Genomic DNA, 26,630 nt, shown 5'->3' with positions numbered 1-26,630 from the left:
TCCTCTATTGTGAATTGAATTGTAGGTTCCCTATGAACAATTTGGACAGGTTTTAAGAGCAGTTTTGTGGAGATTGAAGCAGAATTATTTGTAAGTAATTGAGAGGCGTAAGTTTGTTGAATCTTGTTGTTGGGGATATGCTCACTACGATTTGGATTGGGCTCTCCCACAGCTGGAAGCTGGGGAGAGACGATGGCAGCCATGGCTGCTCAAAACACAAATCCTGCGATCTACAGTAAACTTCACATTAATTCATGAAGATTTTCAAGGCTCCATTGGCGTGAAGAAGCAGATGAATTTAATAAAATTTCTGCGCGCTACAGTAATCGCTACAGTAATCGTGAAATGAAAATTAAGATCTGAAAAAACTGGCTATTGATTTGAGGATGAAACCAACTGGGGATTGTTCGCAAAGAGAAGAGGGTGGTTCTTTTGAGACCAATTTGGTGAATTTCCACTGCCGGAATATGGATTTATGGCCGGTGAACTGTTGCGTCGCTACTGTTCATCGCAGGGAATATTATGCAGCTCAGGGATATCCTCGTGGAGATTCTGTGCTATGGATATCAACCCTAGTTCTTTTCTTCCATGAAATTTTACTTGGTCGTTTCATCCCCTTTGAGCAGTATTATCTGTAATTGCATTGGCTCGAAACTTTGTTAAGTGTGTTATAGCTACTGTTCTCCTGAGTGGTTGCTCTTATTACTAACTTTTGTCCTTCTGCAGGAGGATCACATCGGTGAGTTATGAGTATCTTGGTCTCCTTATATGGTTTTGGACAATCCTCACCTCAAAAGCTAGCTTTTGGGGTTGAGTTAAGCCCAAGGTCCATTCTTATCACAATATCAGAGCCAGACCCATCCCAATTTATTGTTACCGATGTTGGGCCCCCATTTATATTGTCCACGCTCCAGTTGCAGGCCTGGGCGTGGGGGGGGGGGGGGTTGAGTTGTGTCCCACATCGGTGGGTTATGGGTATCTTGGTCTCCTTATATGGTCTCGGGCAATTCTCACCTCACAAGCTAGCTTTTGGGGTTGAGTTATGCCCAAGGTCCATTCTTATCAACTTGAATATAGTAGAAGAGGCTTGGTTTGGTGTGCCTGGATGTTGGTATGAGAGCTCGGGAGATTCCGTGCTATGGATATCAACTCTAGTTTTTTTCTTCCATGAAATTTTACTTGGTCGTTTCATCCCCTTTGAGCAGTATTATCTGTAATTGCATTGGCTCGGAACTTTGTTAAGTGTGTTATAGTTACTGTTCTCCAGAGTGGTTGCTCTTATTACTAACTTTTGTCCTTCTGCAGGAGGATCCCGTGCTATTGGTTCCAGAAGCAAAAAATCAGAAGCCTTATGTGGCAATTATCAAGGTAATTCTTTTTCAGGAAGATACATGATTCTTTTGGAAATTAAATAGATGCACAACTTATGTGAATGCATATGCTATTTTCCAGTTGATTATGAGGAATCGGGTCAGTTGCATTATTAGTTTGGTTGTAGCATGCAAACTAAGCTTATTCAGAAGCTTATACTGGCAAATTTGGGCACTCAATTTGACCTGGATCTTAACTGCATTTTGCCTCATCTAGTATCAGAGAATATTAGAAAATATTCTATTTGGTGCAGCTGAAAGTCTGAGTTGAACTCCTTGAGTTGGAGTACAAAAGGGAAGGGAAGAAAACAGAAGCAAAGCATTAAATTGTAGCGTAAGAAGGAAAGAGCAGACGAAAAATAACTAGTCTAGAAAAAGATAATAGTTGCTCGCACTTAAATACTGGCATCTATTTAAAGTTAGGATGAAAAGAGGAGGTTTGCTGGAAGGTAAGTTTTTCCTTTGATTGGTAGGTAATGGAAGAGGAACTGAAGTGAAAGTGGAACATATGCAACAATGCCACATTCGTGTTTCATGTCTTCTAAATTTGACAGAAAGGAAGGTTGTTGAACCCTTATAAGTTTAGACATGGAAACATGCAGGTTCCTTTTTTTTTTTTTTTTTTTTGGGGGGAGGAAAACTTGCTTGAGTTTCGCTGTCACTTTTGATTCATTTAGCCTCTAGTTTTTTGGCTTAGCAAGTAATTTAGGAATAGAGGGAAGACAACATGTCACGAGTCTCCGTTTTGATTCTTCCCTCAAATAGTTCTAAATAGGTAGTCCGTTTCTTGGAGAATCGATTATCCATATGACTAGGGGTGTTCATAGTTCGGTTTTACCCAAAAAAGAAACCAAACCAAGTAAGTTGGTTCTTCAAATATTGGAACCAAACCAATTAAGTCAGTTTTGTATCGATTCAGTTTTTCGGTTATTTATCGGTTTTTTCTTAAATATGAGACATACACTAACAAACACATATTTCGGCGACTACGTTTTCAACCTAGCACTATTTAACCAGTTTCTCTTTGAAAAATCTATCATTTACCAAGATATATTGATGATAATATGAATAATTTAAGTACTCAATTAAAAATTAATTATTTCTAACATGAAATAAATTTAAACTACCAATCAAACTAAAATGTAAAGGCAAATAATTAGTAATTATAATAGCAAAGAACTAGAATAAAAATACAAACGACTAATATATACCATAAAATTTTAGAAACTTTATATAAAAATATACATATATATATATATAGGTGTAATAATAAATTTAAATAGCTACTTTTATAGTCGGTTTGGTTCGGTTTTTTCCGGTTATTTTTTGATTAAAATCAAAACCAAACTAAATTTGATCGTTTTTTAAAATTCAAAACCAAAGCCAAACCAAACTTAAGAATTATCGGTTTTTTTGGTCGGTTTGGTTCGATTTTTCGGGTTTTTATGAACATCCCTACATATGACAATCTTTTGTTTGGTAAAAAGTGACCAGCATTTTATCCGCAGCATCCTGAATTACTTTTCTAGTTTGGCATGAAATTATCGGTAATGTTTGCTTCTCTGGATGTTAATTTATTGTGGTAATCACCTCTATTCTCTTTTCTGGGTTTTTCCCCCTAATAGGATATTACTCAGACCAAGGATGGGAACATGATGGTCACAGGACAGTGGTTTCACAGACCCGAGGAAGCTCAAAGAAGAAATGGTGGAAATTGGCAATCACGAGACACAAGGGAATTGTTCTATAGTTTTCACAGGGCCGAAGTTCCCGCAGAGTCAGTCATGCACAAGTGTGTGGTGCACTTCATACCGTTAAACAAGCAGATTCCGGGCGGCAAAGAGCATCCTGGTTATATTTTTCAAAAGGTATATGACACTGAGCAGATGAAGCTTTTCAAGTTAACAGACAAGGATTATGAAGATACCAAACAGCAGGAAATTGATCTGCTTGTTCAGAAGACTATAGCACGAGTCAGGCATCTTCCGGACATTGAAACTGAGGATAATTCTGCAGCTCCTGTTAGTCAGGAAGACCAATTGAAGAGTAAAAGACTTTTGAGGAAGAAGAGCATGACGCCTTTGGATGTTACCAGAGAAGATGAAGCACCAACTAGATTTGGTCAATCTAAAGCAGAAACTCCAGGCAGTTGTCCCAATAATGCATCAGAATACTTCATCATCCTTTCAAACTTCGAAGTCCAGACTGGTGAAACACAGCGTGACAAATGGCTGGAAAAACTGCTGCAGTCAATTCAGTTTCTGTGCAATCCTGTGGATAATGTACAAAATGATGGTAAAGAAAAAGGGGGCCCAGATGTTACTGATCTTACTGGTAATGCCAGTTCTGCAAAGCATGTGAATGAGTCTCCAGACAATGGTGCCAATGTAAGAATTCGCTTTCCAATGATTTTGATGATTGACAGAATTTATGTATAGAATGCTAGTCTCTATTCAGATTTTCCTTGAAATGTGTGTTTTCCTGGACTATTTTCAGGGTGATAAGTTTCGATGGCCAGACAGTGCTGTCCCTGCTGTAGTCGCTCTGGAGAAAGCTGCACACGAGTCTCTCTCATATGATTTTCAGAAGTACAATCAGAAGATGAGGCAGTTAACATTCAATCTTAAGGTTAGTACCTTTTTTCTTTTGAGGAGATGGGGGTATGAGTCCGTGAATTTATTTGATTTTCTTCTAATTTTCTGTGTGAAATATATTTCTACCTTCTAATTGTCCAGTTTTTCGATGTTGTTGTTCTATTTCCAGAATAATTCTTATTTATCAAAAACATTCCTGAACAGCTCACTCGTAGCACGCTGTCTTCTGAATGGGGAGTTGGATCCCTCACAGATACTGAACATGTCCCCCAATGAGCTAAAGGTATGAGCCCAGGAAAATAATTTACTCAATTTGTCGATTAAATTTTTGTTTTTCGCTTCATATGCAAATATCCTAAAATGCTAGAAATAATAGTCCGTCTGTGTTTTGTTGATTTATGGATGGGGTAGGTCTTGCTTTGGTGGTCTTACTGACCGTTCTTAAATCCACCATGTGCAACCTAAATGGGTTTACTTGTAGTTCATGAAATGTAAATATTGTTCAGGTGTGAATAAAGTAAAGTTGATTTTGGAAACCAAAATATTATTGAGCATTTTTTACAAATAAATGCACACAATAAAGTAAAATCTAATGTCCCTTGAGACCTTTTGGGAATTAAATATTGGCTTACTCAACCCCCCCCCCCCCCCCCCCCCCCCCCCAAAAAAAAAAGGAAAAAGAGCTAGGAGAATTCATACAAAAGAAGAAGTTGAGCAGTTACCTGTACACATTTTGGAATTGCATGTGCTCCTAAAATAAGTCAAAAGGGTGCTTGAAATGTGGAAGGTATCTTCATTTCCTTCCCTGCAAGAAGAAACTAATTTAGGTTACGTAGAAGACTGTACAAACCTGCCTCGTAGTTTGGTTTTGGGTTTAAGAATTTAAGAAAAGCAATTTCTTCTGCTTAATATTCATATCTTTTGGTGGATGGTTCATTTGGATTTTTATCCACACTTGGCAAATACAAGATTGGTTTCTTGAGAGGAATGTCTGCCTTATACGGAGATTATAAGTTATTAATCTTCCTCTGAAAACCTGTAGTTTCTTATTTCTGTTGTGGAATTTGAAAATTGTCCCAGCAGATTATGCTTTCCTTTATTTGATGTTATTCTCCATTTCTGTCTCGGGAAAGTCTAACAGCAGAAGAGATAGCAAGCAGGGAGCCCGAAGAGCCGGAGCCCATACAGGTTTATACTATATTATTTTGTTCCTGAAGAAGCTTAGTTGCTATATTAAACAGTCATCTTCCTTTTTCTCTTTGTATGGAGGAAGATGTTATGGCCTAGTTAATGAAGTTCAAATTCCAACAAACAAGAAAAACGTTAGGTGATCTTTTCTCATCAGCCTAAGTTTTGGTGGGCAAGGTTAACCGGTACCTGTGATGGTGGGAGATAGCAAATATCTGGTGGAACAGTCGTGGTGCGCTCAAACTTGCCTGGACACTACTTCTATGGCAAAAATTTATAGCCTAAGTAGGCATCTAAATTACTCAAGCGTTCAGCTCTGTTGGGCTATAATACTAGATAAGTTTCAACATGAAACTGAGGTCGACTCAATGGAGTAAATGAACTTCAGCTTCATTGTGAGCTCAACTATATGCTTATTCGAAATTCTTTAAGAAATTCAATAAAAAAAATCGTGTTTATATACTACTCCCTCTATTTCAATTTAGATGACACACTTTCCTTATTAGTCCGTTCCAAAAAGAATGACACATTTCTACAATTGGAAATAATTCAACTTTAAACTCTTTATTTTACCCATTTTACCCTTAATGAGAAGCTTTTATAACCACACAAATATCATGGCCCCACAAAGCTTTGACGCCTTAAATTTTTAAGCTCACAAGTTTCAAAAGTCCTTTTTTTTACCTCATCTAAATTGAAATAGAGAGAATATTATTACTGCTCGTCCGGTAGATATGATGGTATTTGTGAAGCTACTTTGAAGAATTAGTCTCATGATGAGCATGCACTCAGAATATATTCAGTTGAAATTTTACAAATAGCTTCAGGGCATTAATGTGTTCTGATGGAGATTTTGGTGAATAAAATCTTCCTTTCTGGAGAGGTGCATAAGCCGATACAGATGGGGCCAAATTTTCTTGCACCTTGTAGGTGCTCCTTTTGGGTATTGACAATGTTGGTAATTTTTCGGCATTCAAGTCTTAACCAGGATTTAGTTTAACTAACCATAGCAAACTTTAGTTTAGTACTTTGGTGATGGAGTTGGTCGTTGATTCAGATCACCAGCTACATGTATCCGTTTGAGATAAGATTAAATGTGATCGAATATTTTTCTCGTATTCAGGGAGGAAAGCTGCGTATGTTTTTGTTTTCTATGATGAATTTGAATATAGCTTCTCAATGTACTGAAAGCCTTTTAATTCTGAAGAATCATCTTTTCATGTTGAGTACTTGGAAAAAAAGTTTTAGAAATTTGGCCATGTTAATTGGCAAAATTAATGTGATCATGTTATAAGACTGGGAAACATTTCATTACAACATATCTTATTGCTTTATTATGTTCTTTTTGTGTGACAGATGACAGATGCTTCTTACAGAAAACTTTACACAGGTTGAGTATGTTGTTTCTTGTTGCTCACTTCTGATTGGTTTGTGGCACCGATGACTGATGCTTGTTGCAAAAGATGCACAGAGAAAAAAATGCGGCTCATGTAGATTATTCAGGCTAGACATGGAGACCGTTACCAGGTTTGTCCTTGCAGCTTTTTTCTGTTTGAGATATATTTGTTCGTTGATACACCATGATGTTTTTCTTTGGCTATTTCTTGTCCTCTCTTATTATTATTCGTTTTCTTTTGCGGGGAGGGGTGGAGAACTGCTTATTATGTTAGCAATTCCTTGCCGCACCCGAAACTTCAAATAGTTGATTGGATTTTGATTATATGTTGATAGTGGTGGGGAAGATATTTAAATATTATGTTCGATGTTGTGACAGTATGTGATCTCTTATTGAATTCTTTTCTGTTCTCGGGCTAAAGCTAATTCCCCCATGTCATGATTGCCATTACACTGAACTATCATGCAAAATGTTGAAGGGAATTACCTTGCATAAGGACCTTTTTTGCCTGTCATGTGTCTTAAATTTTATGTAGTCACTTTGGAATTTCTTGTATTTAAAGAGAAAAAAAACAGATTGAATATCGTGTAAGCGCCATTGGGAAACTTTTCTAATAGAATCCTATGTACTTTTTAGCCGTGTTATCTCCGATCTTCCTCGAATATTTTGGTTGCTGCACTGACTGCCTCTTGTTTCTGTGTTATTTATTTTTTGATTATCTCAGCTGGAGTGTATTGCTTGTGGCAATACTTGGTATGCTTCTAGAGACGAAGCTGCTAGCCTAACATTAGACGGGCCAAATTTTACGAAGAGTGTTGGAACAGAACCGTTAGCAACTGCCAAGTTCGAAGACGTGGAGAAGAATTTAACAAGCCCTAGAAGAGCTGATAAAGGAGCTAGTGATGTTCTGAAGAAGACAACTGAAGCTTACATGCCAGTTCTTGACAGCCAGAGATCATTTAACAAGTCTAGGACTGAAGATAATACTTCCACTAGCAATGCTGACTGACTCTTCTGCTAGTTTTTAGTTCACTTTAGACATAGCCATTTCCTGTAAATAGATACACTACATACATAGTTTTTCAAACAGTTTTTCGTAAGTTTATTTACTTGGGGGTATTAGAAAATTTGGTAGTGTAGACAGAAATTCAATTGTGACAACTTGGTATGGGTTGTTCTGTTTCTAATAGGGCTGCTCGGTGGGCCGGGCCTGAACCGGACCGGACCGGGCCCGCGGTCCTAACGGGCTTGGTGGTCCTGGTGGGCCGGTCCTGGTGGTCCTCCTGAGCCCGTCACGGGCCGGTCTTCAAGTTTGAGCCCACGAGCCCGGGACCGTCAGGCGGGCCTGGGCCGGTCCTGGCGGGCCCAACGGCTATTTTTTTTTTTTTTTTAAAAATTTAAAATTCTCCAACGGCCATATTTAAAATCTAGCCGTTTGGGCTGAAAATATGACCGTTTTTAAGTTTAAAAAATGGCCATTTGGCCCCCAAACTTTATTTTAACCCCAAACTTTATATAATTACACTTTTCCCCATTTCTCAACTATAAATACCCCCTCATTCTTTCATTTTTATTCACCAATTCATCAATATCTCTCAATATCTCTCAATCTCTCTCAATCTCTCTACTACAATTACTTAATTTATTGTTGAAATTTCGTGAAAAATTGTGAAGTTGTTGAATTGAAGTTTTCAAGTGTTCAACGATTTTCAATTTTCAAGAAGTTGTTCGGCAATCTGGTAAACTCGTTTCAACTCTTACGTTTTTAGAATATATTTTTGTGTGGTTTAGTTTGCATAATTATAATTAATATGGCATTTACTTTGAAAAAAATGTTTGGTAAAGGAAAAGATAAAACCGGTGAAAGTAGTGGCCAACCAACTACCCTTCCCCCGGCTCCCCGACCTAGAAAAGATAAGCAAGTTAAAAGTAGTCGCCAACCTAGACGTCCTCCTCCTTCCGTAATTCTGGATAGTGATCACCCTTTTTTTCAATTTACCGATAGTGAATTTTATCATAATGTTGCACCAGGTGAAAGATTAGATGATGAAATTATGAATGTTCTTTATCCTAATGAAACCATCTTAGAAAATAATGAGGAAAATGAGGATGATGATGAAACCCAAGCACCGGATTTAGATGATACACCTACTAGTCCTCTTAATAACCCAACTGATGCACCGGTCGACCCACCTGTAGAAACTCCTACTTTTAATAGAGAACCTGCTAAACGCCTAGAAACATCATTAGTTTGGAATTTTTTTACTCAAGTAAGAGAACAAAATAAGGCTAAGTGTAAAACTTGTGGGAAATTAATGGTGCATAAATATACTGGAGACCGTAGCGGCACGGGTAGTTTGACTAGGCACATAAAAACACACCCTAGAGATAAGGCTAGATTTTTTCAAATGAAAGCGCAACTAGAGGGGACAAGTGTAGATTCTGCGGTTAACCCTAGTACAGGTTCAAATCTAGTTCAACCAGGAATTAACACTGTCACCGGAGGTATTTTATATTACGATCCAAATAGAGATCGTGAAGAATTAGCAAAGATGATTACTGTTATGTGCTTACCTTATACTTTTGCATCTAATCCTAATTGAGTTCATTATATTAGAAGAGTTTTTAATCCTACTTATAAAGGTTGGCCTCGCGCAACAGTTAAGAGTGATATTTATAAATTCAAACATGAATATGAACAATATTTGCGGTATTTATTTACTCATATACCTAATCGAATTTCTATTACTACTGATATTGGTAGAAGTGGTAATGATTGTGATTATCTAACTGTTACAAGTCATTGGATAGATGAGGAATGGATAATGCAAAAACGTATAATTGCATATAGAATAATTAATTCGCGTCACACAAGTAAGTTTATAGCTAACACTGTTGCAGATATTTGTAGATATTTTTGCTTTAGCGATAAAATAATGGCAATTTCAATGGATAATGCTTCTAGTAACACCAGTGCTATAGGCATGCTTACAACAACACTAAATCCTGCATTTACTAATATTTTCCATGTTAGATGTATTTGTCATATTTATCATTTAATTGTCGGTGATGGTATGCGAATATTAAACATAGAAATCGAAAAGGTTAGAATGGCTCTTAATTGGCTTTTTTATTCAAACCGTAGAAGTAGACTTAGAGAGTATTTTAAAAAATGTGATGAATATAGCCTTAGAGAAAGAAAAGTTCCTAAACCTTGCCCGACTAGATGGAATTGTATGTACGAAAGTTTAGTAGTAGCATATGAATATAGAAACCCAATTAATGCAACGTTTAATTCTCGGGTAGGTGGTGAGGATGATGATGAAATACTTACCACTCAAGATTGAACTAATGTTAAAATTCTTTTAGATTTTTTAGAACATTTTCAAATTGCTACAAATGCATTTTCTGGGCAATATTATCCTACTATTTCAAACTGTTTAGTTTATATTGCAGCACTATCTGATTTGTTTGTTGAATTTAGTGAGGGTGGGGATATTTATGAACTTGCTATAAATGAAATGAAACAAAAGTTTAAAAAATATTTTTTTCCTATCCCTCCTATTTATGGTCTTGCTGCAATGCTAAATCCTACAATGAAATTGGGAGGTCCTCATTTTTGGTATTCAAATATTTATAAGGCTTTAGATCTTTCAAATGAGGAAATTGCGACACTTGCAGATGCAAAAGCTTCAATTAAGATTAATGCTCAAACAGTTTATAATGCTTATCAACTTGCCTTAGAGCATGCTAGGCCAACTATTCCAACCCCTACTTCGTCTAGCTCACAATCCTCTAAAAGAGTTGCGGGCTTAAAAGCTCTTAAATCTTGGACGGAGTTCAGGGGGTCTCAAGGTGAAAATTATGATGAAACTTCACATCTAAATGAGCTTCAAGTTTATTTGTCTCAGAGACTTGAAAAGGAGAATCCAGACGGCTCTTTTGATCTTTTGGAATGGTGGAAGGCAAGGGAAAAATATTTTCCTGTTCTTGCAAGGATGGCTCGGAATATTTTATCAATTCAAGCTTCAACTATTGCATCAGAGAGCGCTTTCAGTCAAGCAAGACTGCAAATAGGTGATCATAGAGCGTCTATGAGTGATAGCTTGGAAAAATCAGTATTGTTTAGAGATTGGATCCGCTCGGAAAGAAGAAACTTTGGAATTGCAGAAGCACAACCGGCGATAGATGAAGCTTATGAAGAAATGATAGCGGAACTTGCGGAGGATTCGGCTTCGCCCGTAAGTGGTGATGAACAAGCTTCTTTTCCACCACCACCAACGCAACCTCCTCCGAACCTTGAAGGATTTATGAGATTTGTTAGAGATAATACATAGAATAATATGTAACTTGTATTTTGGCACATCTTCCTTAGTTTTTTTTCCTTCTAATGGTGGTATTAGTACCTTGTTGTGCTCATTCCATTGGGGAAAGGATGACTAAGAAAGATATGTCATTTTTTGGTAATAAAATTTATTGCTTCTACCCATCATAAGATACAATATAATATACTACAAGAAAATATATTATGCGAAAATATATACATAATATACAATATATATACTACAAGAAAATATATAAGAGAATATATATACATAAGATACAATATAATATACTACAAGAAAATATATTATGCGAATATATATACATAATATACAATATATATACTACAAGACAATATATTATGCGAATATATATATATATACATAATATAGAGTTTTCTCTTTTAATTATTTTCTTGAAAACAACAACAACAACGACCCAGTATAATCCCACAAGTGGGGTCTGGGGAGGGTAATATGTACGCAGACCTTACCCCTACCCCGAAGGGTAGAGAGGCTGTTTCCAGGAGACCCTCGGCTCAAAAAGCAATAGGAGATGATATATTAGTACCATAAAAATGCGTATTAAAAATAACAACAATATATAAGAGATATGAAATATGAAATACAGAATACGAAATACGAAATAGATGGCCGGTATAATACAACTAGAAGGTAAAGCCTTGCGTCAATAGACGACCAATGACATTCCTAGTTTAACTCCTAACTGGATAGTCTCACTCTATTGTGCCGTAGAAATATTCACACTCTATGCTACAATATATACATAATATACAATATATATACTACAAGAAAATATATAAGAGAATATATATACATAAGATACAATATAATATACTACAAGAAAAAATATTATGCGAAAATATATACATAATATACAATATATATACTACAAGAAAATATATTATGTGAATATATATACATAAGATACAATATATATACTACAAAAAAATATATAAGAAATATATATACATAAGATACAATATAATATACTACAAGAAAATATATTATGCATGACAATTTAGTGTTTTACTATTGTTTTGTTATTTTCTTTTTCGTCAAGCACTTTAATAATTAGATATACATATATACTACATATATATTTTTAATATAGCCATGATACTACAAGAAATTGCCTTTAAAAAAAAACCGCTAGACCCGCAAAGCCCACGAGCCCGGCCCGTTAAGCACAAGACCATGTGGGCTTAGGCCCGTCACGGGCCGGTTCCACCCATTGAGCCCACGAAGACCGGGGCCACGAGGCCCGGCCCGTTAGGCCCACTAAGGCCCGGCCCGTTAGGCCCACTAAGGCCCGGGCCCGGGCCAGAATACAGCATTAGTTTCTAAGAACTGTACAATCTGCACACTTGTAAGTGTAGGGTAAGGTTGATGTGTGTTATCTTACATTATAGTTTCAGTTATTTTTCACCTTAACGTGAGGTGATTTATGTGGAGTAACAGTTGCTTTACGTGCCTTACTGACTTGGTCCATCTTTTGGACATGCATTCATGCAATCTATCAGAACGTGCAATCAAGGAACGTGAAGAAAAAATAGACGAATTGGGCAGGAATCTTTATCTATAGACTATAGGCGATGGCAGCTGCGTACTCACCAAAGTTGAAAAATCTGACCTATCCATAAATTTTCTCGACTTAACAAGAAAATTCATGTGATGCGGAACATTAGATCACTTTATATACTTTCAAAGAGGATCTTATTTTCAAGCTTATATTAATTGACTTACGACGTACTAGGGTGTAATATGTAAAATGTCTCGCCTTACGCCCAAGCCCTTTAAAACACTGGTCACAACCTTGCTTTGCCCGGCCTTAGTACATTTAACATGGTTTGTTTGCAAACACAACGAATAGAGGCATTTCTTTCATTAAAATCAAGAATCCAATTGATATGGGAAAAATACCACAATAGCAAATGTGCTTGAATTAACGGATACAAACTTCAAACATGAATAGAATTTGGAAACAAGGAGTCAAAACTAAAAACTACAAACTTAAATTAAACAATAACAAATCACTCTTCAATTTACTTGGACATGGATTGTACTGAGGGAGCTTGATTTATTTGCTGGTTCCCATACTGCTGCTGAGAAAGTATGCCATTCCAACCTGCAGTAAGTTTTACACACACATGTTAAAAAATTGTTTGCTTCTCTTTAAATGTTACTTGTAATATGCACATAGGCAAATCTAGGACGCAAAGGCATGTTTATGTGCAGAGGCGGATCCAGGATTTCAGAAGGATGGGTGCACCACTATCCGACCACCGTTTGATTTGGTTCTCTAAAACTTACCTTGGAGAACTATCAATAATAGCATCATTATTTATAGTTACAAGTACTAAAGCTCAATATATTTAAAATTAAATAACTAATCAAAAAGAGAGTGATAAATGAAAAAAGAGGAAATTTGAAATTGAAAAGATTCAAAATGATTTAAATTTTATTTTTTATAGTTTTCGAAACTCAATGATTGAACTAAAAAATAGAATGAAGAAAACACAGAAAAGAATCCAATAAAAATAAAAATTTAATTCAAGGATATATCAAAGGGTGAACCCAAAAACATAAGAATTGCATGGGAGAAAAAGAAAAGAAAAGAAAGATAGGGCATGAAATTTGAACAGAACAGAAAAGAAAAGAACGAAAAAGAGAAATAGAAAAGGAAAAGAAAAATGGATAAGAGATGGAAAATATAGAAGCGAGATTTGAACACTGGACCTAGGGGTCAATGACGCACAAAGCTACCACTACACCAAATGCTCTTTTGACCATGGGTTCCCACGCGAAAAATTAAATACTTTATCTGAAAAACATCCCTGTGATATACAGCCTAAGGAGGGGAGCATGGGTGCACGTGACTCATGCCCCTCCACGTGGTTCTGCCTCTGTTTATGTGAAGGAGCATGGTGCACGTAAACTCATATTTCTCTTTGTATACTATGTATAATAATGTTATGTTTCTTAAAATCTAGTACTAAAATATAAATGTGGGCACCCAAGCTCAAAAAGTCCTATGGTGCAATCATATTAGGTGCACCTTTTTAAGTGTAGTTCGGGGTTCAAATCTCTATATTTTTAGGCATGTCTAGTGTACCCTTTTGTGTTTTAATTAAGCAGTACTTTTTTTTTCTTCTGTTCTATTTAGTTTATTGTTCTATTTAGTTTATTGATTCAAAATCTCTAAATCTAACAATACTTGTTCTCCTTTTGTCCTCGCAAAATCTTATATAGTTAAACCAAATATCTATTATAAAACTCATAGCAGTGGATGATGTAGCATATAGTCAACAAGTACAATAATTTCAATATTTTTTATATAGAGTGTAAGTATGTATATTAAAAATCACTAAAATTACAAGAAATTTTTTAATTTACCTGTAATTTCTAAATGATAATGAATTTATGATAAGAACTCAAAAGATTGAACCGTAAAATTTTTAAATTCACCTCTTTGTAATAGTGCACCATATTCTTGAAATCCTAGATCCGCCTCTATTAGGACGGGTTATGTGGATTCAAGTGAACCAGTATTTTCAACCTGAATTATGTATAATGAAAAGCATCCAAAATGCATATGCATAATTAGAACACATTCATTTTGACTTCACTGGGAACATGACTCTAGTTCCTAGATTGGCCTGTGACTAAGTAGAACCATAATAGGAAGGATGATTTCATACCTAGAGCTGGATCAAGTCCCCTAATCCGAAGCTCTCTGAACTCTTGACAAAGTGAACAACATGGACAAAAGATGTGAGAAACTACATCTGAATAGGGAGCTTCCACCAGATTGTACCTCTGCCTCAGTTTTGTTCTATACTTAGAGCCCAAGACCCATTGAGAGCAAACAGCAGGCATCATCAAGAGGTACATGAAAGTCCCCAATGGACAGGCTGCAACCACCATCCAGAAATCATAAAGAGTTAATTACACACTTCTTTTACAAGGCAATTGAACAGAATTCAAATGGATTTTTAAGAGGATTTAATTACTTGTTTCTCCTGCATCTAGAACTTCAGCTATCTGCCCGAATGTCAAACAAGGTAAAAATGATGTCGTTGTAGCTGCACACAAACAAGAATGTTAATATCGCTATTACTTCCGCCAGATAAAGAGAGATTAATATTCTTTCCAGGAAGTTCTGTTTTTTTTTTTTGCTTCAGCCTTCGGACATCCGGTACTCATTGGTCCGACCAATCCAAACTCGTGCTTTAAAAGTCCACTATGGAGTAATTAGCGCTTCCTACCAAAAAGAACCCCATTCCTAGGACTCGAACTGAGGCATCTGGTTAAGCTATGAGGAATCCTTATCATTCCACCATACCCTATGGCAGAGGAAGTTTTACGATGATATACTACTCCATTGTAAGACTTGATTGACATTAAGATTATACATGCAACAACAACAAACCCAGTGTAATCCCACAAATGGGGTCTGGGGATAGTAGTGCATATGCAGACCTTACCCCTACCTTCAAGAAGGAGGAGAGGCTGTTTCCGAAACTAAGATTATACATGGTAAAGGAGAAAAGTGTAAATAATTTACCATTAGTTTGGTCCAAATGACAATCAAATAAGCCAGTGCTCCATGGAGCTCCTGTTGGTGTTGGTGTGTGTACAGCTCCTTGGTACTTTGCAGGATACGAGGCAGCTGGCACATCGGCCACTGGCTGAGGACTTTCAACTTCATTAGAGGAATCAATTCTACCCATTGTATCTTAAGCTTTGGAGTCTGAGTAAGAAGAAGAGAAATGAAGTCCATATATATTTTGAAGGATTTGGTCATATACTTGATAAGCAAGAAAAAAGCTTACGTAGACTTTGAAAAACTAATCGATTAGACACTTCAAATCCGCTGTAGTCAATGGCACTCACCATAATTATACTACCATTTAGACTTTTATCTAATCACCGAATTGGAAAAGGATTTCCATTGTATTGATTTCGAATCAACACTATGCTATTACTATAATCTTTAAAGCCAAGTTGGCTAAGGTCACATGCAACTAGCCGATTTTTCTGGGCAAGTGCACACTGGAAAGTCGTTGCTATGATTAAGTCAATTAGTCTTTGTTTTGCTCATTTTATAATTTAGAGATGAGCAAGAAACTGCGACTACATTCTTTTTTCAACTTCTTTCTAACACTCCGTAGCGTGAATGTGAATAACTTCAATATCTCCGTAGTAGTTGAAAGACCAACAGCATCTAGAGATTGCGATTAAATGCTGGTTATACAAAAGTCAACTTCTGATAGAGGAGATTATTTTGCAGTTAAGAGGAATGGAAGACAAATGGAATAATATATACTAAGATACTCTATCACAAACCACCATGTTAGCAGCATTATTGTGAAGTCAGCTCATGATCAATTTGTACCTTTTGTACAATAAGATGTCGATCACTTATTTCAGGGAATACCCCCTGAGAAAAATGTGTAATCACAATGACCAATTCAAACACGCCAATGCAAAATGACATGGATAGGGTGGCATCTCGACTAGCTGGCAGTTTGAGATATTACAGCAGAAAAATAGACTACAAGTTATGGTAGGTTAAAGAAACTTTCACTGCTGAAACCATTTACTCCACCAACTGGAGGACGAAGTTCCTCCAGGAGGTGGTGTGAGGACTTCGAGCATAGTTTCCTTCTCCTTTGGCGTTAATGGGACTCCTCGAACGAGATTCAGAGCCATAATGTGCACGTTAGTCTTCTGCCTGTGCTTCTTGTAAGCCCACATGCCTCCAGCAGCCCCAGCAACTAGTAGCTGTGTCAAAAAAAAATTCAAACAAATTTAGCACCTCTGTCTATTAAAATATAATTTTTGAAAGAGCAAGGCAGAGGTAGAGAGCAAACTTTAACTGACCGGAGAGAGCCATAAAGCAGCCGTCTGCATATCAAATTTGGGGGCATAAAGTACTGTCTCACCAAAATCATCCTCAAGCTTTCTGTAGATCTCCTTGTCAGACTTCCCATCTCGAATTTCATCCCTAATTAGCTAAAAAGAAGACCCAAGTCAGTAACCACGCGCAAAAGTTGGAATAACTTAGGCATGGATGCAAGGAAAGTTAGACGAACATATATATACTCCATTTTTTCATTTATTTTTTTTAAAATTTTGAGAAGTAGAACAAACATACAATTAGCAAAGAGAATATCTGGATTAGACAAATGAAAAGACCCATAGCCACATGATGCAAAGCAACAAGGACTTGTGGCATATCTTCTAAAGGTAAAAATGCAGTTCTGTGTGCATAGCATTCTACTGAAGTATGACAATCAAAGTAATTAGTAAGTTGCTCCAGAAGACAGTAGAATTACGATATAACACTCACAAAGGAGCCAACCTAAGTAAAAAACGAGATATCAACCGTCGGTAAAGTGTAAACTCTCTAAAGTTTTCCAAGAAAATTGTCTTTCTCTCTATCATATTCATAGGTGAGGAAACAACAAGTAGCTGAAAATGATGTGGTGGAGTTAAGGGATGCGATAGATGGGGAGATGCATTTTGTGGCCTTGGATTGGAAGGGCTTGAGCTCTGATTCTGTTATTTGAATAGTTTTAATATACTTCTTTGTCTACTAGTGGTTCTTTGTCTGTTACTGGAATCCAACAGCTCTGTTTGATAAAGATCTGAGTCCTAGTTACTTTTTTTGCATTCCATGAGTGTGGAACTTTACTAATGCCATCTCGTAGCTTCTTCCCAAGACGGAGTGGAATGCAAAGTGGGACTGGGGAAACCTGATAATGTTTGGTTCAAAGGCCGCCAAAAGTCCAAAAGAACTACAATTAACAGATTGGGGAATTGAAGAAGATGGAGAACTTGATGCTGGATCCTTCAATTTGTCGAGTGGTGGTAGTGGTAGTGGTACAGGTGGTTATGTCTCTGATGTGGGGCGTGGTTCTTCGATCAAGAGCTCAATATCAGCTTCTACTGACTCTTCACCAAAGGAGGGCTTGAAAGCATCCAACTTTTCTTTCGATGGCTCTCCTGAGGATCTTAGTAAGAAAGTGAAACCTTGGTCTAGAAATTCACCCCCCATGGAGGCTTTGGTAGGCTCTGTTGAACCACTTATAGGTCTGAAACTTGGTAAGCGGACATTTGAGACCATCGGTGGTGCTAAGATTTCATCCTTCCCCGAGAACCCCGTATCATCTGCTGCTGCAGCAAAGAAAACAAAATCATCTACTCAAAATGCGCCAACTCCTCGCTGTCAGGTTGAAGGCTGCAACCTTAATCTTTCATCAGCTTTGAATATTACTGGAAGCATCGAGTTTGTGACAGTCATTCCAAATGCCCAAAGGTCACTATAGCAGGTGTAGCACGCCGCTTTTGTCAACAATGTAGCAGGTTCCATAGCTTGTCTGAATTTGATGAAAAGAAGAGAAGCTGTCACAGGAGGCTCTCTGATCACAATGCACGTCCAGTTCAACTCGGCAAGGCTTTCTTCATTGTTTTATGATAGCAGGCAACCTATGAATCTTGTTCTCAACCACACCCAACTGGTTCACTCTAGAGCTGCTGCAAAAAGCACTGAAGAAACTAAGTTCAGTATAACAAGAGGGTCTACTCCAAAGCCTGAAAGAGCTGGCAGTACAAATGGGCAGTCATTACTGCCGGGGATCCAGTTTTCACGGGCCGTGGGTGCACACAGTAATGTATTGCTTGCTCTTGCCCTCCAAGGGCCACACAGCCGAGGTTTTCAATCGACGTGCCAAGGAATCCATGCTCAAAATGGGTACAGGACCGGAATTTCCTCGTGCTCTCTCTCTTCTGTCAACTAATTCATGGGGTTCATCCGAGCCTGAGACTGTTTCACTGAACCACCCAACACATGCAAATCAGAGCAGCATGCCCGAGCAGATGATGCAGGCAATTCCACAAGGTGTGCCACTTATGTCCTGTGAATACTGGCAGGGTGGACAACCTTCATCCGATCCTCGTGACCATACATTGGCTGCTAATAGTCATGCTTGCGGTAGCTTTCAGCGAATCGAGCTGTTCAAACCTCCATTTGACACTGACTTTTATCTTAATGCATTGAACTGAAGCCAACATCTGATGTCTTTAGTGGATTTTCAGGACTTTGGCCAGATCCCCTTTTTGCTTTTTGACACGATAAACTTGGATCAAGCAGGAGGTTTATTAGTAGGCTATTTCAAGCAGTTTGTTTGCCATCTTAAATTAGTACTGGTATATAATATATAGGTTGGCCTTTGAAACTCCAACAAAGTCTTAAATTCTGAATTATGCAGTAAATTTTGTTTGCTTAATTTAGGCAGTGACAACTGACAAGGGTTCTTAAGAACTGTAGTTCCTTTATTCTGCAACTTGGAACATAACTGCACAGGCCCCGACTTCTGACTGGAAAAAAAAAAAAGATATCAACCATCAAACTCAGGAAGTCATGTTTTTTGCTCCAGGATTAACTCTTTCTCCTTCAAAAACTAGTCCCACAAAACAAAAAAGACTAACCTACCATGCAGAAGCTGTTTTCTGTGTTTGGCTCCCTGCTATCCCCCTCTCATCGAAGAGATGATAAATGCATATTTACTATAACACAAACGAAATAGTTACTTGACAATCCAGAATAGAGCTTTTTTCTTTCAAAAACGAAGGACATCCAGAATATAGCAAATTCAATCGGTTCAAGAAACTAGACCCGCAGAGGAGGTCAATTGCGATATAGACCAACTGAAAGAGTCAGTTTACTCATTAAGAGAGAACAGGGGAAAGAACAAGGGGAAAAAATAAACGTCAGTAATATGGGAAACCTATTATTGTCTTAAATGTAAAACGAAGAACAGGACACCTTCAAAAGGGTAATACCATACATAGCTTCTTCGTTTAGCTCAGCCGTATTTAAGCTTGCATAGCAACGTGAACTTGAATACTATTGCAGGTACATGCTAAGAAATGATTAAAAGAGCTGTATTTGAAAGAGAATTGGGGATTCCTATCATAATGCATGCCTATTTAACGCGGGGGGGGGGGGGGGGGGGGGAGGGGGGTTACCTTCCTTACCCCTACTCTGGAAGGGCAGAGAGACTATTTTCGATAGACTCTCAGCGTTAAAAAAAAAAAAAAAAGAACGCTGTCCAGACTATATTTACATGCAAGACATAAGTTGGAAAATACCTTTAATTTGATGGGAAAGAACAAAAAGAGAAAATCAGGCAATATAAACTCTGTTTGCTGGAACACAGAAGTTACTGATTCCTATGTACAGTCTCTTTATGTGTAGTGGTGATATGTATAAATGGATACAGACACATAGCATTACTCTGTAGATAAAAATTCATGTTTATGAACAGTTAGTGGAAGTGGAGAGGGTGTCATTATTATTGAGCAGTGAATGCTGCACATATTTGGTAAGATATTTCTGTTAAGAGGAGAATAAACTAAAGAAATATTAAAAGTAACGTAAGATATACAGGATGCAGCTCATAACTGTCTTGTCTTCCTTTTCTTCTACCTGAAATGGCTGATTATCTATTATGAAATAGAGAAGCATAAAAGGTGGATATAGTGGCAGGAGGGGAGTATAATGGCTTGTATGTGATTTTTTATTTTTATTTTTGATTGTTAAGGACTGTATGTGAAGTTTTATGGAGAGCTGTGCTGAAAATTGTTCTTTGACTGTTTTTTTGAAATGATTGGTAAAACTGCTAAATAGAAACTAGACCTAAATTATCAAGTATCTTCTGTATGAAAATTAATCCTCGACATTGTAACTTATAATTACCTAACTCTAGCTCTTGCATCAACCTATGCCAAACCGTTATAATTTTACGTGCACTGCCTTCTACTCGAGTTATATATATAAGGTTGCATGCACTAACTCTGAATCCACTAACTTTAAAAAGTGCATCTGGCTGCATTTTCTTTCTACAAATTACCTCATCACATACAGCCAATGATAACAGCAAGAGAGTAGGAATATGCAGAATGCCGGATACAGGAACTCGACTAGCCTAAATACCCATCAGCAGCACACACATGTTGGTCAGAGCTAGTTTGTTATTATATTTTTTTTTTAAAATTTATTTTTGGTAGAACTGTGGAAATAGGTCATAAAGAACATAACTTTTAAATATTTGACAGATAAGGGCCTAATGGAGCGACATTATCAGTGAGAATTAGACCTCAACTAGCTTAGAATTGTTGTTGTTGTGGAAACTAGTGATTCAAAGGAGTGAAAATGTAAGACAGAAGATATACCTTCCTGAGGAGAATGGCAACGTCAGCTTGAGAGTCTTCAATGGACTGGCTGCCACACTCTGTACACCTGACATTGTGGCTGATATTTCTTGCTCTTGCCTCTACCACCCTCTCCTTCTTCACCGAATCCTCTTCCCCCTCCATAGATAGTCTTCAGATAAGTTAAGCTTTCCTCTCAACACCAAAATTTCCCAAAGAAAGCTGCAAACAAGTTATGGAGAAACCATTTAAGTGTTAAATCCAAGACGTCTAACACCTAAATTTTCAGCTAAGCATTTCATCGAACACCCCACGTGCAAAACATAACTAGGAACACGTCGTTTTTCTAGGGTGGCAACCAAGCAAGTGTAATAGCAGTAGCGAGATGAACGAACAGGGAGTGAAGGGAAGAATGCTTTAGAATTCTGATACCTTTGCGGAGGAGTCACTGCGAACTGTGCAATCACAGCGAACTCACGAGCTGTGTGGTGGAAGTTGGCCCAATTCTATTTCGTTCGACTGTTATAGAGTTTGTGGGCCAAATTGTCGTTAGGAAATATCGAGATTTTATTGGTACATTTGCATCTATACCCGTTTTTTTGTCACGTTTTAATTTGTGCCCGTTTTGCAAAAAAAATTGTAAGCGTACCCGCTTTTTCGCATAACTTCAACATACGGGCTGAAATAGCAAAGACAATCGCGCAAAACTTCAGCATTCTAGTAGCCAGGCCTAGAGCTGAAGTTTTTGTTTTGTAACTATCGAAGTTTTTGTTTGTAATTGGCGAAGTTTTTGTTTGTAAGCTTCAGCTCTAGAGCTGAAGTTTTTGGTTTTTATCTACCGAACTTCAGCTCTAGAGCTGGAGTTTTTGTTTGTAGCTTCAGCTCTAGAGCTGAAGTTTTTGTTTTTAACTATCGAACTTCAGCTCTAGAGCTGAAATTTTTGTTTGTAAGCTTCAGCTCTAAAGCTGAAGTTTTTATTTTTTAACTATCGAACTTCAGCTCTAGAGCTGAAGTTTTTGTTTTGTAACTGTCGAACTTCAGCTCTAGAGCTGAAGTTTTTTCTGGAAAAATAAGCTTTTTATATTATCGCCCGCTTTAAATATATGAAACTGGAGTCCAACGGATACTTGAAAGCGTATAAGTGGCAACGTCAGTGGAAAGAGGTGGATGATCTCCTGACAGGTACAAGGTACAGGATAAGGCCTTGGTCTAGAAATAGCAGAGTTTTATGTTCTACTGTAGAGTGTCACTGAACCAGAGAAAAGCTTCATAGCATAATCTGCAATCTCCTTCGTCTCATATCCAACTAACACAACTACTGCAAATATCTCGTGTATCATTCTCTAGCTAGAAATGGTGCAACCACAGTGTTAGAACACTGTATATCAACTTGGATCTTCGTTGCTATCTCTTAGTCCTTTTTATTAAGGATTATTTATAACCTCATGCGACCCGTTTGATACCTTACTTTTGCAGAAAAGGGAGAAGGAGAAGTTTGAGAAAGAAGAGGCGGATATAACTTTGAGGAGGAGGAAAAAGGGGGCTGAAGTTGTTTAAAAAGTGAGTACAAGTTAAAAGTTTAAAAAATGTGTATAAATTAAATGATGGCAACCAAATAGGATGCCCCGTGCAATTTTTACGATTTTATCAATGGCTAGGCCTGTTAGAATATATGGGCCTATGCGAAATAACTGAGCCCAATAAATTACCCAAAGGTGTTAGGGACGAAGATAAAAGTAGTACTTTTGAACTTATTTTAAGACAAAAATGGGTGTAGATGCAAAATAATTTGAAATGGATTAGGCTCCTCTCCATTTCTCATTCTCTCTATTTCCCAAAGTTCCTATTTGGACTTGTGACACTTGTCCTATTTACTTATTAATGGTCTAGATTTATTTGAGTAACTAACAGTCTTAACCATGGCTAATATACCTTATTTTAGGAGAATATACTCTCTAACTACAGTAAGAAATCTTCATCTCCAAAAATATTAGTAATACTAAAGAATTTGCATAAAATAGAGAAACACAGATTTTGGCTTTTAATAAATTTATACACTTAATCTTTATGTTAATATATGGCGAGGACTTCCATTCAGTTTCTGTTTGTTCACAAAATTACCTACTTTTATATTTTTTATGCAATGGTATACAACCGGTGAGATTGTTAACAGCAAAAACAAGAACAAACTAGAGATGATAGTGTCAAATTTCTTATAAAATCGCAGCAATTTATTCAACCTTTTTCTTTTGTGGCTAAAACCTCCGCCAATGAAAAAAAAGAAGCTATATATGATTATCTTCATCTAGGATTTATATTTTTTTAAATATTATTTTTGGAGATGGCGATTTCATCCTTAAGTTAGAGAGTATTTTCCCCCCCTAAAATAAAGGTATATTAACTATGATTAAGGCTATGAGCCAGTTAATAAATCTGGACCATTAATATGTAACTAAGACAAGTGTCACAAATTTAAACAGAGACTTGGGAAAATGGAGAAATTGAGAAATGGAGAGGAGTCAAATCTAACTGGGTAGGTTTCCTTTCTGTTTTCATTAAGTAATTACTAGTATGACACACTAGGAGTGTATATAGGTCGGGTTGGTTCGGATTTTATAATTAACAAACCAAACTAATTATGTCGGGCTATTAAATTTAAAGATCAAACCAAACCAATAAAACTCGGATTTTTCAATCTCGATTTTTCTCGAACTTTCGGTTTTTTTGGTTTTTAAAAAACCGGATTTTTCAAAGACCACTGCACAAAGTGGCTTGCCCGTAATAATATTTACACTTTCGCTCAATACTTTTTTCCGGAGAAAGCCCGAAAGCTCATACTACGCAGCGGCTGCTAGTGGATACGGTAAATACGAAGAAAATAAGAATGGGAAAAGTAGATCCCACGAAAAGAAAAAAGTTAAAAAAGAAAATCATAGCTAGTGAGAATAGAACAATGACCTTACAAAAGGTCTGATCACCCTTAATCACTAAGTTATATTTTTGAACTGTGTTAAAAAAATTAAAACATAATATATAAAGATAAAAAATAGATTTTGCCTTACATATATCGTATAATTTTTCGGCGAAGAAGGCTCGGATGAACACCCTTCCGCCCCTAAATCCGCCCCGGGTACTACTTTTGTTATCTCAAGTCACAAGTTGGCGTTTCGGGATTTCACTTTCGGCCGGTACTTCATCTCAAAAATTTTATAAGTATATTTGTTAATCAATTTTTAGTTTCTAAAATTAATTTTTTTTATTTGATGTAAATGTTGGGTATATTAAATTTTACTCTAGAGTATAGTGCACACTAGGGGTGTACATAGGTCGGGTTGATTCGGATTTTACAATTACCAAACCAAACTAATTGTGCCGGGTTATTAAATCTAAAGACCAAACCAAACTAATAAAACTCGGGTTTTCATTTTTTTTTTTTGGTTTTTTTCCCGACAAAATCTTCGTAAAATAAAACGTATAACTTGTGCTGAAAATATTTCTTTAATCCTAGTAAGATACAACTATATAAAGTATTTTTCAAGAAAACAATACAAAATATAAGATTGTCATGACATTATCCTAAAATATTCAACAATAAAGACAACAAAATTATGTAATATAAATATTGCTAATTAAAAGCCATAATAAAAATAAACATAATCTAAAAGTACTAAGTCATGCTAAAATAAATAGACTAATAAGGGAATATTAGTTACATGACTAAACGCTAAAGAAAAAATAAAAATAGGTTATGTATTTTTATCTAAATTATTGCAAAACAAAAAATAGATATTCAATACATTCCCGTTCGTAGTATTGAATTGAATGTCTTTTGTTAACATTACTATTGATTTGTTTTTGGTTTGGGCTTTTGTTAGCATTATTTAATTTACTAATATTAATGGCTATAAAACTTATTGGAACATTCAAAAGTTTTAAGTCCAACCTTGAAATAATACCTTAAAAGATAAAATTATGAAATTTTTTAAGAAATATTTATAAATTACATCACCAATAAGTATATTTATATATGAAATATATCTAAATTTTCTATATATGTAATGTCGGATTGGTTTGATTTCGGTTCGACTTTCTTTAGTTAAAACAAAACCAAACCAATTATGGTCGGGTTTTTTTCCAACACCAAACCAAATCAAACCAAACCATAATCGGATTTTTTTTCTCAATTTGGCTCGGATTATCAGGTTGATGCGATTTGTCGGTTTCCTTTGTACACTAGTGCACACATTATATTTTCTTAGTAAATGAGCATAGAAACATGACTTTCTGTTAGCAATCCGTGCACAAATAAAAGCACACTCGTCTCCATCCTTCACTTTCGAAAATAAATCGATACCTTCTCATGTAATTCTACCGGTTGGTTGTCAAACAAAAGAAAGAAAGAAAAAAAAGATGCTGACAATTGTTTAAAAGGGAAGTTGTGTCATAAAAAATTAGTCTCTATGAATTCAAGATAAGTGTCTTTGAGCCAAAAGATTTTGATCCAAAATAATTATCGCCATTGAAAATTAAGAAATGTTATCTTTTTTCAATTCTACCCTTGTTTCAAGAAATGGTTAAAAAAGTTCGAAAAAAGATTTTTTTAAAAAAATTAATCTCAGGAGAGAGAAAGTAATAGGAGAACCAAGGTAATTTAATCAAATAACGGTTATGATTAATGTTATTACATACTACATTTGTTCACTTTTATTTGGCATGTATACTAAAAATAAATTTTTATTTTTACTTGTCACTTTACGCATATCAAGAGAAGACAATTTTTTTTTTCTGTTATACCCACAGTATATATTACTCATTTCAAATCATTTTCTCAAATCCAATAAAATATGCATCAATTAATATGTGTATCATGATAAATTATACATTTTATTTATTATTTCTTAAAGGACGTGAAAAGTCAAAACGTGCTAAGTAAAAGTGAACGGAGAAAGTAACTTTTAAATGAATGAGCAAAAATCTTAGAAAACAATACTTACCCTGGAGCAATATGAAATACTAACTTACCAAACTTAGAGAAGTGTGTGTACAACTAGACGTGTCTCAAATCAGAAATCATGTGTAAAATGTTTATTCAATGTAGAACATTAGTTTTTATATAATTTCTCTCTTCTTAATTTCTTTTTTAAATATCCCATCCATTTTTGGAGTGTCGGGTTATGTCCATTCATAATAAATTCAATAACTCCAGTCTGGATTTGGGACATTTTTTTAGCCTGAAATAAATAATGTGTCAAATAGATAGATAGATGGATAAATAGATAGGCAGAGAACGCAGTATATATGTTGAAATTTTTTTAGGGACGGTTCAATAAACAGAGGCGAAGCTAGAATTTGAACCTTATTGATTCGGGATTAAAATCATTTTAAGTTACTGATTTATATATATTTATTGTATTTCTGAATACAAATACAAAGTTCGAACAAAAGCTACTAGATTCAACCGAACCCAATAACAACACTGCAACTTCGCCCCAATCAATAAGGGAGAAGAGACAAATAG

General features: G+C 36.2%; 3 protein-coding genes and 1 pseudogene across 9 annotated transcripts; 2 read left to right on the top strand and 2 right to left on the bottom strand.

The window, feature by feature from the left end:
• Positions 1-464: 464 nt before the first annotated feature.
• Positions 465-7,706, top strand: LOC107785189 (ASI1-immunoprecipitated protein 3-like). 7 transcript variants are annotated; one of them, XR_012711093.1, is made up of 9 exons: positions 465-603; positions 1,306-1,368; positions 2,996-3,757; positions 3,867-3,998; positions 4,169-4,247; positions 5,098-5,152; positions 6,509-6,542; positions 6,616-6,679; positions 7,273-7,706. XR_012711093.1 is itself a non-coding variant. In XM_075256283.1 (9 exons), exons 1-8 carry the CDS (start codon positions 589-591, stop codon positions 6,658-6,660), a joined length of 1,212 nt encoding a protein of 403 aa, XP_075112384.1. In that variant the 5' UTR covers positions 465-588; the 3' UTR covers positions 6,661-6,679; positions 7,273-7,706. The 7 variants fall into 7 exon arrangements, 6 of the variants coding, with proteins under 6 accessions (XP_075112384.1, XP_075112385.1, XP_075112386.1 ...); XM_075256283.1 differs by having other exon boundaries at positions 4,134-4,247; positions 6,624-6,679; XM_075256284.1 differs by having other exon boundaries at positions 4,134-4,247.
• Positions 7,707-12,819: 5,113 nt separating this feature from the next.
• On the bottom strand, positions 12,820-15,772 carry LOC107811125 (protein PLANT CADMIUM RESISTANCE 8-like). Its single transcript, XM_016635997.2, has 4 exons — positions 15,459-15,772; positions 14,905-14,976; positions 14,593-14,805; positions 12,820-13,019 (listed from the first exon to the last, which is right to left on the bottom strand). The coding sequence occupies exons 1-4, from the start codon at positions 15,622-15,624 to the stop codon at positions 12,937-12,939; spliced, it is 534 nt and encodes a 177-aa protein (XP_016491483.1). The 5' UTR covers positions 15,625-15,772; the 3' UTR covers positions 12,820-12,936.
• A 422-nt stretch (positions 15,773-16,194) lies between these two features.
• LOC107811126 (cytochrome c-type biogenesis CcmH-like mitochondrial protein) lies at positions 16,195-21,702 on the bottom strand. Its single transcript, XM_075256278.1, has 4 exons — positions 21,545-21,702; positions 21,134-21,334; positions 16,778-16,909; positions 16,195-16,678 (listed from the first exon to the last, which is right to left on the bottom strand). The coding sequence occupies exons 2-4, from the start codon at positions 21,275-21,277 to the stop codon at positions 16,478-16,480; spliced, it is 477 nt and encodes a 158-aa protein (XP_075112379.1). The 5' UTR covers positions 21,278-21,334; positions 21,545-21,702; the 3' UTR covers positions 16,195-16,477.
• LOC107770806 (squamosa promoter-binding-like protein 3) lies at positions 16,917-19,127 on the top strand (annotated as a pseudogene).
• Positions 21,703-26,630: the final 4,928 nt, after the last annotated feature.

The sequence above is a fragment of the Nicotiana tabacum genome, chromosome 6 (assembly GCF_000715075.1).
Source record: "Nicotiana tabacum cultivar K326 chromosome 6, ASM71507v2, whole genome shotgun sequence".
Lineage (NCBI taxonomy): Eukaryota > Viridiplantae > Streptophyta > Magnoliopsida > Solanales > Solanaceae > Nicotiana > Nicotiana tabacum.
This window is presented reverse-complemented; position numbering and strand designations above follow the sequence as displayed.